General features: G+C 40.8%; 1 protein-coding gene across 1 annotated transcript in view; it reads left to right on the plus strand.

Annotated features, from left to right (window-relative positions):
• The window catches only part of LOC309415249 (zinc finger RNA-binding protein-like), a gene marked incomplete at both ends in the record, with an annotated part of 49787 nt that overhangs the window by 22597 nt on the left and 12082 nt on the right, over nt 1-15108 (plus strand). Inside the window, 9 exons of the mRNA XM_082012715.1 lie at nt 1328-1569; nt 2573-2764; nt 6419-6707; nt 7630-7823; nt 9713-9832; nt 10933-11078; nt 11459-11621; nt 13190-13395; nt 13642-13792. Of these exons, the coding sequence (XP_081868841.1) occupies nt 1328-1569; nt 2573-2764; nt 6419-6707; nt 7630-7823; nt 9713-9832; nt 10933-11078; nt 11459-11621; nt 13190-13395; nt 13642-13792 (1703 nt within the window). The remainder of the gene's footprint in view (nt 1-1327; nt 1570-2572; nt 2765-6418; nt 6708-7629; nt 7824-9712; nt 9833-10932; nt 11079-11458; nt 11622-13189; nt 13396-13641; nt 13793-15108) is intronic.

Genomic DNA, 15108 nt, shown 5'->3' on the forward strand with positions numbered 1-15108 from the left:
ATAGCTACCTTGAACTTTTTCTTTTGTTTTCTGTATAAAAAGGGATTTTAAGACTTCCTTGAAACAGAGCCTGATAAGAGGATTAAAATAGTTGAACCAGTAGATGTAGAAAGTTTATGGGAAAACTGGCTCAAAGGTATGAAAGCCCAGTTTCCTTGATTTATTCAACTTTGATACTAGAAACCAAGGAGTTTGTAGACAGGGTGTGCTGCAGAGGTTTCAGTGGGCAAGCAGCTTATCTGCACTAAAACAATTTAAATCAGTGAAATAGAATATAATAGCACTAGCCATTCTGTCTTTTCTCTACACACACCCCCCCCCCCACACATAATATCTGTCCTCCTTTTCATTTTGGAACTTGAACAGTAAATCTAGTTCTGGAAGACTGCTTACTTCAAGTGGCCTTTGATAAATCTTTTATTAAAATGCTTGTTACATCATACCTGGTCTTACCAGATGTACCAGGAAATTTCACATATTCTTTAGGGATGTGTTGTGGTTTAACCCCAGCTGGCAACTAAGCACCACACAGCTGCTTGCTCACTCCCCCACAGTGGGATGGGGAGAGAATCCAAAGGGTAAAAGTGAGAAAACTTGTGGGTTGAGATAAAGACAGTTTAATAGGTAAAGCAAAAGCCATGCACGCAAGCAGAGCAAAACAAGGGATTCATTCACTACTCCCCATGGGCAGGCAGGTGTTCAGCCATCTCCAGGGAAGCAGGGCTCCATCAGGTGTAATGGTTACTTGGGAAGACAAATGCCATAACTCCGAACGTGTCCCCCCCCTTTCTTCTTCCCCTCAGCTTTATATACTGAGCATGATGTCATATAGTATGGAATACCCCTTTGGCCAGCCTGGGTCAGCTGTCCCAGCTGTGTCCCCTCCCAGCTTCCCGTGCACCCCCAGTCTTCTCGCTGGCAGGCCAGCACGAGAAGCTGAACAGTCCTTGGCTGCTTAGCAACAACTGAAAACATCAGTATGTTATCAACATTATTTTCATCCCCAGTCCAAAACAGAGCCTCATACTAGCTTCTATGAAGAAAATTAACACCATCCCAGCTGAAACCAGGACAGGATGCTTTGATATATCTAACATAACTGTGTATCTGCAAAGATTTGTCCAAAATCAAATATATTCCTGGTACAAGTGGTATGCTATGTATTTGTGTACTGTGAAACATCAAGAAAAATTCAGACTGCCTAACAAGATCTCAACAAATTGTTTATGTCCTGCCCCCCCTTATGCAATATGCTTGAAATTAGTGTATTATGTAATTGATATAAGATGTATGGTGATGTAACATTTATTTTATTTTGATCTTTGAGGTACCTCTTATTCCGGCTATGAAGCCGCAGTGTATTCAGCTGCATCATCCTATTACCAGCAGCAGCAGCAGCAACAGAAACAGGCAGCAGCTGCTGCTGCTGCTGCAACAGCTGCTTGGACAGGGACCACCTTTACTAAAAAGGCACCATTCCAAAATAAGCAACTGAAACCAAAGCAACCTCCCAAACCACCCCAGATCCACTACTGTGATGTTTGTAAGATCAGCTGTGCTGGACCACAGGTACCTGAATTATGTAATATTCTGTTATATGCTTTAGTCATAATTTTTTCAGCTTAAAAAAAAAAAGACTCCTTTAAGAATATTTGTTAATTTTTAAAGACCTGATTCTATACTTTTACTAAAGGAACAATTAAAATGTGTGCTATTATAGAAAGAGGTCCTATGAGAAGACAAAAAGCTGCATCCCCTTAGCTTGTAGAGAGAAGCTTCAGCTGTGCTTTGGACTCCAGAAGTATTCTAAACTTTGAATTTGATTTGCTTTTTTAGCATAGCAAACTTCTTAGAAAATACGATTTTCAAAACTTTGTGAATGGTAAGCCTGAAAATTTATTCTTCATTGTATTCCAGCATTCCAGTTTAGTTTCATAGTGGGTACAAGTGCATAAAAAGTAGATATCAATTCATGCACAGTGTTTGTGTGTGTGTTTGGCAAAACAGTTCTTACTCTTTAGGTAAATTTGTCATTATTTCCCACCCTGTCTGCTCTATAGATTGCTGGTGTTGGTATAGGAACAAATAGCAACTTCTGTGTTTCATTTTCAGCATAGCTTTATTTACGCGCTACCTTCTTTTGAATTTATTTGTTTTAATTCTTTGGATACATTTAACAACTGTGGTCTTGCAGTTTGAGGAAATTCAAAATCAATAATAATTCAGTGCAATGCAGGAAAATGCAACTGAGATGCAGTTTTCTGGTCTTATCAAGCTTTCAATGGTAATATCTGTTGACCAGTACTTGATTGAGGAAATGAGAAGGTAGAGGAGGAAAGACCATATTGTATTACCTAGAAGTGGAATCCTGGTGGTGAAGAAAATTTCTTGGCCTTAGAAGTGGCCTACTTATGCCTTAGAGCATGTCATATGGAAGAAATGTTCAGCGTAGGAAGTATTTCTCATACAAAGCATGTGTTTTATGCTATGTTCTATATTACATGTATTCACATGAATAATGAACGAGTAATGCAAAGACAGCTTGTTTTGTGTGTATTGTTTATTTAAACAGACTTATAAAGAACACTTAGAAGGCCAGAAACACAAAAAGAAAGAAGCAGCATTAAAAGCTTCCCAGAACACCAATAACAGCAGCACTCCTGCTCGTGGAACTCAGAATCAGTTGCGCTGTGAGCTTTGTGATGTGTCTTGTACAGGAGCAGATGCTTATGCTGCCCATATCCGTGGAGCCAAGCATCAGAAAGTAAGAACTTTCTCTTGTCCTTATTATACAAGTCGGTCATATATTTCTTCCCATCATTTTTTCTCATCTTAGAGAGGAGAAAATACACAGAAACAATATATTTTGAATTACTTTGTTTAAAGATGTTTAGTTCTGCTTTTTGTTTCAAACTTATCTTTATGCTCACTATTAGAAGGGCCTTGTTGGGAGAAAGGGGGAAAAATATTGCCACGGCATCAATGAGAAGAGGATGTATTGGGGAAAGTATGGGTATTTCTTGCAAAGAAAATTGGCATGTGGGAGCAAGGAACAATGTTCTGTAGCAGACTTTATGACGAGTGTGTTTGGAAGAGTTTTGGTAAGCATGCTTTCCCTACTGTCTGAGTGCAGTTAGGTGGGCATTGTGGAATAAAGACTGTGGGCTGCACTGTGAACCCTCGTGACTTTTGTTTTAAATTTGGCCATACAATAGTAAATGGAATGGCAATGTAGAATATGTGTCTAGATATTACAGATTTTCCTCATAACTGGAAAGATTATTGTCAGTAATGTATACAGTATTAATATTCAGCTTTTATAGCTCTTTGAATCTCAGAACACTATAAAGTGACATCAGTAACATAATTCCTATTAAAATAAATAAAACTCATAGGAAATTTAAAACAATTTTATCAATATTGTTTTTTGTTACTACAAGAACAAAAATTATAATGTAAATAGACTTGCCTAATGTTTGTTCTTTCATTAATAAGTTGAGCCATTAAATATTTGGGTTGTGCCCAGTAACTCGACAGGTATATGGAGTATGGTATATATTATCTTTATATATTTGTATGTCACTTTCTCTTCCTCATAGACAGTTGCTAACTAATGCTAATTCAGGTTCTACTGGAAAAAATAATTTTGAATAGCTGTTTGAAGTTAAATTTATAGTATTATGTGACATTAATATGTCTATTCTGATGGGGAACACTGAAAAAAATAAGAACTAAAAACTAAGAAGTGTATGTATACAGTTGTGTGCATATCATGACTGTGTACATGTGTTTACATTAAAGGCATGTCTAGCAGATTTGTAATTTATTTTTTTTTTTACTGCTACTTTCAAACCCAGTCTTTAGTTTTCACTTCGCATGTTTTGTTTTTATGGGCTACATGCATTGCTTTTTCAGGTGATGGTCAGCTGTCACCAAAAAGAAGTGTTATTCAATCTCAAGCATGTTGTGAAAAGGCCTCTACTTATCACTTCTAAGAATAAGCATTTATCTCTTCACTTTCTATGAGATACTGAAGAGCTCTGAAATATGCCTTTTCCATCCTCCTTAACTGTCTCTGCAGATGTGCTTTTAAAAACAAAACAAACCCAAAAAACCCTTTGTCTAAGGAATATCTTCAGTTTTGCTGGGTAACCCGGAAAATCTTTCAATATAAATACTCTTAAAATGTAGTGATCAAAAGAGACAGTATTGTTGAATCTGAATTAAATAACTTATTTACAAATATTATTTGGAACCAAAGTAGTTCAATATACTACAGTTTTTGGAGGGAGAATAAAAAGCAACCAGGCAACAAAACAGTCACATTGAAGGTCAAAGAAAGCATACCCCCCTTAATGAGCAAGACTGGCAGACTGGTAACAACAGATGAGGAGATGGCTGAGGTACTCAACAACTTCTTTGCCTCAGTCTTCACTGGCAGTGTCTCTTCCCACACCTCTCAAGTGGATGGACCACAAGACAGGGACTGGAGGAGCAAAGTCCCTACCGCTGTAAGAGAAGATGAGGTTTGAGACCACCTGAGGAACCTGAACATGCACAAGTCTATGGGACCTGGTGAGATGCATCCCAGAGTCCTGAGGGAATTGGCTGATGTAGTTGCCACTCTCCACGATATCATGGCAGTCAAGTGAAGTCCATGGAGACTGGAGGAAGGGTAACATTGCATCCATTTTTAAATAAGGGTAGCAAGGAGGACCCTGGGAACTACCGACCTGTCAGCCTCACCTCTGTGCCTGGGAAGATCATGGAACAGATCCTCCTAGAAGCTATGCTAAGGCACATGGAGGGCAGGGAGGTGATTCGAGACAGCCAGCATGGCTTCACCAAGGGCAAGTCCTGCCTGACCAAAATAGTGGCCTTCTATGATGGAGTGACCACATCAGTGGACAAGGGACAAGCTACTGATGTCGTCTGTCTGGACTTCTCTAAGGCCTTTGACATGGTCCCCCACAACATATTTCTCTCTAAATTGGAGAGATATGGATTTGATGGGTGGGCTGTTGGGTGGATGAGGAATTGGTTGGATGATCGCACCCAGAGGGTGGTGGTCAATGGCTCAATGTCCAGATGGAAATCAGTGATGAGCAGTGTCCCTCAGGGGTCTGTCTTGGGACCAGTACTCTTTAATATCTTCATCAATGACATAGTGGGATCGAGTGTACCCTCAGCAGATTTGCATATGACACCAAGCTGAGTGGTACGGTTGACATGCCTGAGGGATAGGATGCCATCCAGAGGGACCTGGACAAGCTTTGAGGAATGGGCCAATGTGAACCTCATGAGGTTCAACAAGGCCAAGTGCAGGGTCCTGCACCTGGGTTGGAGCAACCCCTGGTATGAATACAGGCTGGGGGATGAAGGGATTGAGAGCAGCCCTGCTGAGAAGGACTTGGGGGACTAGTGGATGAAAAACTGGACATGAGCTGGCAACATGCACTCGCAGCCCAGAAGGCCAACCATATCCTGGACTGCATCCAAAGCAGCGTGGCCAGCAGGTTGAGGGAGGTGATTCTGCCCCTCTACTCCGCTCTGGTGAGACCCCACCTGGAGTACTGCATCCAGCTCTGGAGCCTTCAGCACAGGAGAGATATGGACCTGTTGGAGGAGGGCCACAGAAATGATCAGAGGGATGGAATACCTCTGCTATGAAGAAAGGCTGAGAGAGTTGGGGTTGTTCAGCCTGGACAAGAGAAGGCTCCAGGGAGACCTTATTGCAGCCTTCCAGTACTTAAAGGGGGCTTGTGAGAAAGATGGGGACAGACTTTTTTGCATGGCCTGTTGTGATAAGACAAGGAGTAATGGTTTTAAACTAAAAGAGGGTAGATCCAGAATAGATACAAGGAAGTAATGTTTCACAGTGAGGGTGGTGAAACACTGGAACAGGTTGCCCAGAGGTGGTAGATGCCCTGTCCCTGGAAACATTCAAGGTCTGGTTGGATGGGGCTCTGAGCAACCTGATCTAATTGAAGATGTCCCTGCTCATTGCAGGGGGATTGGACTGTATGATGTTTAAAGGTCCCTTCCAACCCAAAGATTCTGTGATTCTATGAAACAGTCTGAGCAAAATGTTTCCTTGAGTCTTACTAGCTTGTGAGTTTATTGGCTTTCTGGTTTTGACTACATAGCTTTTAGAGTAAATGTCTGTCTGTCTAATGGAAATAAGCAATCTGAGATAACTGTTTCCGTGTTACAGATGACAAGAACTTTTACATGACTTTTATTTTTTTTTCCCCAAGATCACTTTTTATAAAGAAGCAATAACTTTTTAGTTATATTGACTTTTTTTTTTTAAGGGATATTGAGTTTTCTGTTAAAGCTTCCATAATCTATAGCAAGTTCATTTTTTTTATAGTTATCCCAGGGAGATAATATTATGAATTTCTCTTTATTCTTCTAGGTAGTAAAGTTGCACACAAAACTTGGCAAACCCATTCCTTCAACTGAACCAAATGTGGTTGCCCAAGCTACTTCCTCAACATCCACATCTGCTTCCAAACCAACTACCTCTGCTTCAAATATAGCAACTAGCAGTAGTACCGTGAACTCCTCTGTTGCATCCTCTGCAGTGAAAATTCTTACTCCTACGGCCAATGCGCCAGTTAACATGGCATCCAACAACAAAACATCTTCAACCACTGCTAATATAGCTGTAAAGAAAATATCTGCACCGAAAATAAACTTTGTTGGCAAGTACAGAAGTTAGTTTTTATTTTGAAACCTAACCTGTTCTATATTTTTTTCAAGATCTTAGTGCAGCAAATACAAATGTATTTAGTTAACTTCAGTTTATTTAGTAACTCTGTGTTTAAGAGAATTACTGATAGGTGAAAATAAGAATGTATATAAAAGTTTTGCTTCACAATTTATGGTGTTTTCTGCTCTGTTGTCTCCACCTGACCTCTCTTGGAGGCTTCTCCCACCTTCATAAGAAGCCTCCCACCTTTGGTTTCTTATGTAGTAGCTATTGCAGTGTATAGTCCAATTGGTCCTAATTTCAGTTTACAGCCTGGGCTGTTAAGGCAACCTGCAGTAGGTTTGCAGTTGATAACTGGGCAACTGAAACATCCTTGTAACACTGGAAATCTAACAGCGGAAACTTTTGAAATAAGCATGACAGACACTTAGAGATAGGAAGCAGTTGTTCCACAGTAAGGTGTCCTGCTCTTGAAGGAAAGACCTATGCAGTTGCAACACTGAGAGTATACTACCTTTGTTAGTACAAACATTATAAGGTTTTGAAGTACTTTTTTGGATCCATTTAAAAAAAATAATCTGATGACAAAAAAAAAGAGAGATTATTAAAATATATTTGCTGAGTTGTTCCCATTCAGTCCTTATGTCTTTTGAAAAAGCATGAAAATGAGTGATGAAAATTGCAGCTATATAAAGCAAAAGTTATTCTTGCTAAAATAAAAAACTGTTTAGATAACTTTTTGTTAAACTTTTTTGCAAAACCTTTAATTGTATTAAGTTTTAACTAATTTTAAAAGACTGATAATGCTTTGTCCAGAACATTGATAGTTGCAAATAAAGTCTTCAGTTTGCACATCATGTGTAATCATATTCTCATTTTATGAAAGTTAACGATTTAACTTTTTTGATTTGTAGGTGGTAATAAGCTTCAGACAACAGGGTGTAAACTGGAAGAAATGAAATTAGCTGAAAGTGTTAAAACAACAACTGCTGCTACAGTACAAACACAGGAAGTAAAACCAGACACAGCAGCTGAACCAGTGACTTCTACGACTCTTGCTGCCTTGCAAAGTGATGTCCAGCCAGTGGGCCATGACTACGTGGAGGAGGTATTGATATGAAAATGTGGTTTATTTTTTAACCATTTTAGTGAAAACTTATTCAACATGAAACAATCATGGAATGGTTGAGGTTGGAAGGGACCTCTGGATGTCATCTGGGGCTCCAATCCCATCTGCTCAAGCAGGGCCACCTAGAGCCAGTTGCCCAGGACCATGTCCAGACAGCTTTTGAATATCTCCAAGGAGGAAGACTCCACAAGATCCCTGGGCAATCTGTGCCAGTGCTCAGTCACCCTCCCAGGTTTTTTTTTTTTTTAAAAAAAAAAAAAAAAAAAAGTGTTTCCTGATGTTCAGAGGGAACCTCCTGTGTTTCACTTTGCCCATTGCCTCTAGTCCCGTCACTGGGCACCACTGAAAAGAGCCTGGCTCTGTCCTCTTTGCACCCTCCCTTCAGGTATTTATATACATTAATAAGATCCCCCTTGAGCCTTCTCATCTCTAGGCTAAACAGTTCCAGCTCTTTCAGCCTTTCCTCATAGGAGAGAGGCTTCAGTCCCTTCATCATCTTTGTGGCCCTTTATTGGATTCTCTCCAGTATGTCCATGTCTCTCTTGCGCTGGGGAGCCCAGAACTGGACACAGGACTCCAGTTGTGGCCTCACCAGTGCTGGGTTAGAGAGGAAGGATCAGCTCCCTCGACCTGCTGGCAATACTTTGTTGAATGCAGCCCAGGATGCCATTTGTTGCCTTTGCTGCCAGGGCACATTGTTGGCTCAAGTTCAAATTGGTGTTCACCAGAACCCCCCAGGTCCTTTTCTGTCAAGCTGCTTTCCAACTGGGCGGCCCCAGCATATATTGGTGCATGGGGTTGTTCCTTCCCAGGTGCTGGACTTTGCAGTTCCCCCTGTTGAACTTCATGAGGTTCCTGTCAGCCCATTTCTCCAGCCCATTGAGATCTCTCTGGATGGCAGCACAACCCTTTGGCACATCAGCCACTGCTCCCAGTTTTGTGTCATCAGCAAACTTGCTGAGGGTACACTCTCCCCATAATCCAGCTCATTAATGAAGATGTTAAACAGGACTGGACCCAGTATTGACCCCTGGGGTACACTGCTAGTTACTAGCCTCCAACTAGTTTTTTGTTCTACTGATCATCACCCTCTGGGCCTTGCCATTCAGCCAGCTTTCAATCCTGTATGCTTATCCAGCCCATACATCAACAGCTTATCTATGAGGATATTATGGTGAGACTGTGTCAAAGGCCTTACTGAAGTTCAGATAGACAATATCAACTGCTCTCCCCTCATCTACCAGGCCAGTCATTTCATCGCATCAAGTTTATCAAGTTGATCAAGCACTACTTCCCTTGGTGAAGCCATGCTGACTACCGATTATTTTCTTGTCCTTAATGTGCCTGGAAATAGTTTCCAGGATTAGCTGCTCCATCACCTTCCCAGGGATCAAGGTGAGGCTGACTGGCCTGTAGTTCCCTGGGTCCTCCTTGAAGATAAGAGTGACAAGGCATTGAACCTGCAAAGGCTTGTGCACATGTTTACATTTTTTGTATTGTGCATGTTTCTTTTGAGCTCAGTGGGACATTCTTCATGTGGGTGGCATGAGATATGTGGATGAAGTTTGATGTAAATTTTTCATCATTTGCAGGTTTGTACTTACTCAACTCAATATGTTCAGGCTTGAGTTTAAAGCTGTGTACTCTTTGGAATGGAAAAACTTTGTTCTTTGTTCATCACCAAACAATGGTGTGTCTGTCAGAATGAAAGTTCCATTTTGTCTTCTTTCAGTTACTGTGTGAGCTTTTTAGCATGTTTTGAGATGGGTAGACATTATCCGGTGTCACTGAATTAGATTAAGTTTTACATCAGCTTTGGTTTTAATTAATTAAAAAAAAGCTAAATGTGTTATAACTTTATTTTTCAGGTACGAAATGATGAAGGAAAGGTGATCCGCTTTCACTGTAAACTTTGTGAATGCAGTTTTAATGATCCTAATGCCAAGGAGATGCACTTAAAAGGGAGGCGGCACAGACTTCAGTATAAGGTTAGTAGAAATGCTAATGCTTCTATCTGAAAATCCACCAGATGTTAGCTGACTGATTACACGTTCTTACATTTAAAGACTAGTCAAAAGTAGGTACTCTGAGTAAACAGCATATAAAAAAAAGCTAGAGAAGTATCACAGAATCACTAGGTTGGAAAGGACCTTCAAGATCATCAAGTCCAACCATTAATCCAGCGCCACCATGTCCCCTAAACCATGTTCTGAAGCGCCACATCCACACGTTTTTTGAACACTTCCAGAGACGGTGACTCCACCACCTCCCTGGGCAGCCTGTTCCAATGCCTGACCACCATCTCAGTGAAGAAATTTTTCCTAATATCCAATCTAAACCTCCCCCGGCGCAACTTGAGGCCATTTCCTCTCGTCCTATCGCTGGTTACTTGGGAGAAGAGGCCAACACCCATGTCGCCACAACCCCCTTTCAGGTAGTTGTAGAGAGCGATAAGGTCTCCCCTCAGCCTCCTCTTCTCCAGACTAAACAACCCCAGTTCCCTCAGCCGCTCCCCATAAGACTTGTGCTCCAGACCCCTCACCAGCTTTGTTGCCCTTCTCTTGTATATTTCTTAGGGAGTATAGTCTTTAAAGTAGTAATGCAGACTGTGAAACTGCATTTTGGTTTGGGTGTGTTTGGTTTTTTTAAACATTTTGAACATTGCTTTCAGGCAACCTTTGCAACATTAAATTATTGTACAACATATGCAAGCAATAGTAGGTGCTCTATGTTGTTTACAGTGAATTTCAAATAGTGTAAAATAGTGCTTAATATTTTTGACAGGATAAACTACATAAACCCTTTGTGGAGACATTTGATAAAAAAGTGTTGCAGACATCTTGAATTGCTTTGTTCTCATATAGTTGAAGAGGGAATTCATGCTATTTGTAATATGTTGCTATTTCTTTCCTGTAAAATACTGGACACAGATTTTTCTTCAACTTATTCAGCGCAGTTCTAAAACTGCGTTTTACTCCGCTTGATTTTATTGTAGATCAGTAGTGTGAGTTAAACATGTCAAAAGAACTCTGTAACCTTAAAATGACAAGAGGCAAACCAACATTTCATTCACTATTTTCTGAACTAGAAAAAAGTAAACCCAGACTTACAAGTAGAAGTAAAGCCCAGTATTCGAGCAAGAAAAATTCAAGAAGAGAAGATGAGGAAACAGATGCAGAAAGAAGAATACTGGAGAAGGCGAGAAGAGGAAGAACGCTGGAGGATGGAAATGAGGTAATGCATTCTGTTTTATCAATGAATGAGACAAAGCTGCAGTCAGATTATCTAAAACTAATTCTGCTTCTGTAGTTATTTATTTTGAATACTTGTTTTGGGAACTCTGTACTGTCTTGTTCTAAATTAATTTGTCATTATCCCTCTGGGTTTTTTGTTTGTTAGTGTTCAATCCATCTGAGGAATGTAGTCTTACTAGAATTATTTGCTATAAATTCAGACCCACTTTCGAAATAACCATTCTTGTTAATTACCCTCTGGAGTTCACTGGTATTTGCTCATGACTACTAGAAATGAGTTAGTGAGGACATCCAAGAATTTATTTAGAATGGTTTGAAGTATTAACTGCTATATAAAGAGAACACTTTGATGCGCTTCAGGCGATATGAAGAGGACATGTACTGGAGGAGAATGGAGGAAGAGCAGCATCACTGGGATGACCGTCGCAGAATACCAGATGGAGGATATCCTCATGGTCCTCCAGGACCTCTAGGCCTGCTGGGAGTTAGACCAGGAATGCTTCCTCAGCCCCAAGGACCAGCTGTGAGTTTCTTAACTTGGGGGGGGGGGAGAAATCATACTTACCAGGAGGCACAGTTAAGAACTATAAATTATTCAGCGCTACTTCAGTTGTCTCCAGTGTTTCTTAATAAAGGATTTGGAAAAGTGAAGAAAAAAATTATACTAATGAAATTGTGTAGATGGACCTGTCTTCCAAAATAAGTCTACTTATATGATGAAAGGATGACTTGAAGACAAATATTGTTTCTTCTGAAATACGAGTCACTCTGGATTTCTGTACTACTTTTTATTTTATTTAATTGCATTATACTTTGTTTATCTAATTGCGGACAAACATAGGGATAAAAAGTGGTTGGATCGTCAGTCCCAGAGGACAATGGTTAGTGGTGGGTCATACTCTACTTGGAGGTCAGTAACAAGTGCAGTACCACATGGGTTTATCCTGAGATTTGTCTCATTAGCACCTTATCAATGATCTGAAAGGTGGAGTGAGTGCACGCTCATCAGGTTTGCAGCTGACACAAAACTAAATTGGTTTGGGGTGGGGAGAACAGTTGATATCTCTGAGGGCAGGGCTGCCATCCAGGGGGACCTAGACAGACTGGAGGAATGGACCAACAGGAACTTTATAGAATTCTGCAAGGACAAATGCCTAATGCTGCACTTGGGAAGGTATAACCCCTTGCACTGAGGGGCTGGGAAGTGACAGGCTGGGTAGCAGCCCTGCTGAAAGGGACCTGGGGTTCTTGGCAGATGGCAGGCTGAACATGAACTAAACGTGTGCCCTGGCAGCAAGGAAGGCCAACAGCATCCTGGGTGATATTAACAGGAGCATAATCAGTAGATAAAGGGAAGTGATCAGCTTTCATTAGACCCAAACTGCAATACTGCATTCAGTTTTGGGCTTTCCAGTACAAGATAGATACTGATAAACCATAGCAGGTTCAGTGGAACGTAATAGCCTTCTAATACCTGTGCATTATAAAGACAATGGAGCCAGACTCTTTACAGTCATGAGGGAGCAAGATACGACCAGCTTAAACTGAGATAAGAGGTTCAGACTGAATACAGGAAATATATATTATTTTTTTTTCACACAGATGTTGTGCAACTTCCATCTTTTGTGGTTTTCAAGAACTGATTGGATAAAGCCCTGAGCAACATGATATGGTCTTATAGCTGACCATGGTTTGCACAGGAGGTTGGACTAGAGGACCTCCTGAGGTCCCTTCCTATTTGAATTCTTCTGTGACTCTATGAAAGCAATTATGGATACTTTATTTTGCAGCAGTATGCAAGTATTTCCCAGTTAACAGAAAGACAATAGATATTTATGTTGGGGAAGTACTTTTAATCCTGGGATTTCACAATTTGTTTATTTTTGATACATTTCATGTTTTTTCAGACATGATTGATTGTGACCAGTGTAAGTTGTTAAGGACACTTAAGTTCATGTTTTGTTACATTTCAATGATTTGAGGTTTGAATATTCTGTTGTTTAGCCACATGTTTGGGTTTTGGTCACATATCATCTGTGAACTTGGAAGTGTACTCAAATTTCAGAAATGTGCACTTTTTTGTCTGTTTAGCCTCTACGCCGCCCTGACTCCTCTGATGACCGCTATGTGATGACCAAACATGCAGCTATATATCCAACAGAGGAGGAACTTCAAGCAGTCCAAAAAATTGTTTCTATTACTGAGCGTGCTTTGAAACTTGTTTCTGACAATATGACTGACCATGAAAAAAGCAAGAGCAAAGAGGGAGATGACAAAAAAGATGGCAGTAAAGACAGGTATTTTTTTTCTTATTATTTTTTAAGAATTTAATCACTTGTTTCTGAAATAATTTTATGTTTTTCCTTGCATTGTGTTATCAGTGCTTCCAAAGATTCTGTTCTCTTTGGGTTTTGATATGGCATATATCACTATGGCCTCAAGAGTATATGGAATACTCCTATTTTATTTCACTTTTCTATCTTCAGGATTAGTTTTATGGTTTTTATATTACTTTAAATGCAGTTTTTAACTATAATTCACAGAGCTTTGAAAGGAGTTTTACGGGTAGGCGTTTTGGCTAAAGGCTTGCTACTCCGTGGAGACCGAAACGTCAGTCTTGTTTTGTTATGCGCTGAGAAGCCTTCAAAGATGTTACTCAGTCGTATTGCTGAAAGTCTTCCCAAACAACTTGCAGTAAGTAGAATTTAGATTTTTGAATTTGAATTTTTGTAAAGATACTGTAAAAATCTGTCCTCAAGTCAAATGTCTGCAGGGCTGACTGTGCTGCATTTCATAGCTCAGGTTCAGTTTCTTTTCATTTTCTGAGTGTTTCTGAATTCAGGGACTATGCTGCATGTTTTTCTTCTGTATATTGTGTCCATACAAATGTCTAGGTGTTTATGCTAGCGGTGTAGTATCAATCATCATTTAATAGATTTCATTTAACTGGGAAATAAGAATGAGCAGAAGAAAAGGTCAGGTTAGATGGGGCTCTGAGTAACCTGATCTAGTTGAAGATGTCCCTGCTTTTTGAAGGGGGTTGGACTACATGACCTTTAAAGGTCCCTTCCAACCCAAACTATTCTATGATAACCAAGGGGAGATCATGCTTGACCAACCTGATAGCCTTCTATGATGGAGCGACTAGCTGGGTAGATGAAGGGGGAGCAGTGGATGTGGTTTACCTTGACTTCAGTAAGGTTTTTGACACTGTCTCCCATAACATCCTCATAGTGAAGCTCAGGAAGTATGGGTTGGACGAGTGGACTGTGAGATGGATCGAAAACTGGCTAAGCAACAGAGCTCAAAGGGTTGTGGTCAGTGGCGCAGAGTCCAGTTGGAGGCCTGTAGCTAGTGATGTTCCCCAGGGATCGGTACTGGGTCTGGTCTTGTTCAACATCTTCATCAATGACCTAGATGAAGGGTTGGAATGTACCCTCAGCGAGTTTACTGATGATACAAAACTGGGAGGAGTGGCTGATACACCAGGAGGCTGTGCTGCCATTCAATGGGATCTGGACAGACTGGAGAGTTGGGCAGAGGGGAGACTCATGAAATTTAACAAGGACAAGTGTAGAGTTCTGCGCCTGGGGAAGAACAACCCCATGCACCAGTACAGGTTAGGGGTTGACCTGCTGGAAAGCAGCTCCATGGAGAAGGACCTTGGAGTCCTGGTAGACAATAAGTTATCCATGGGACAGCAATGTGCCCTGGTGGCCAAGAGGGCCAATGGTATCCTGGGGTGCATTAAGAAGAGTGTGACCAGCAGGTCGAGAGAGGTTATCCTCCCCCTCTACTCTGCGCTGGTGAGGCCTCATCTGGAGTATTGTGCCCAGTTCTGGGCTCCCCAGTTCAAGAGAGACAGGGAACTTCTGGAGAGAGTCCAACGGAGGGCTATGAGGATGATTAAGGGCCTGGAACATATCTCGTATGAGGAAAGGCTGAGAGACCTGGGGCTGTTTAGTCTGGAGAAGAGAAGGCTGAGAGGGGACCTTATCAATGTCTATAAA

This window comes from Phaethon aethereus (assembly GCF_964289735.1).
Source record: "Phaethon aethereus genome assembly, chromosome: W".
Taxonomy (NCBI): Eukaryota; Metazoa; Chordata; class Aves; order Phaethontiformes; family Phaethontidae; genus Phaethon; species Phaethon aethereus.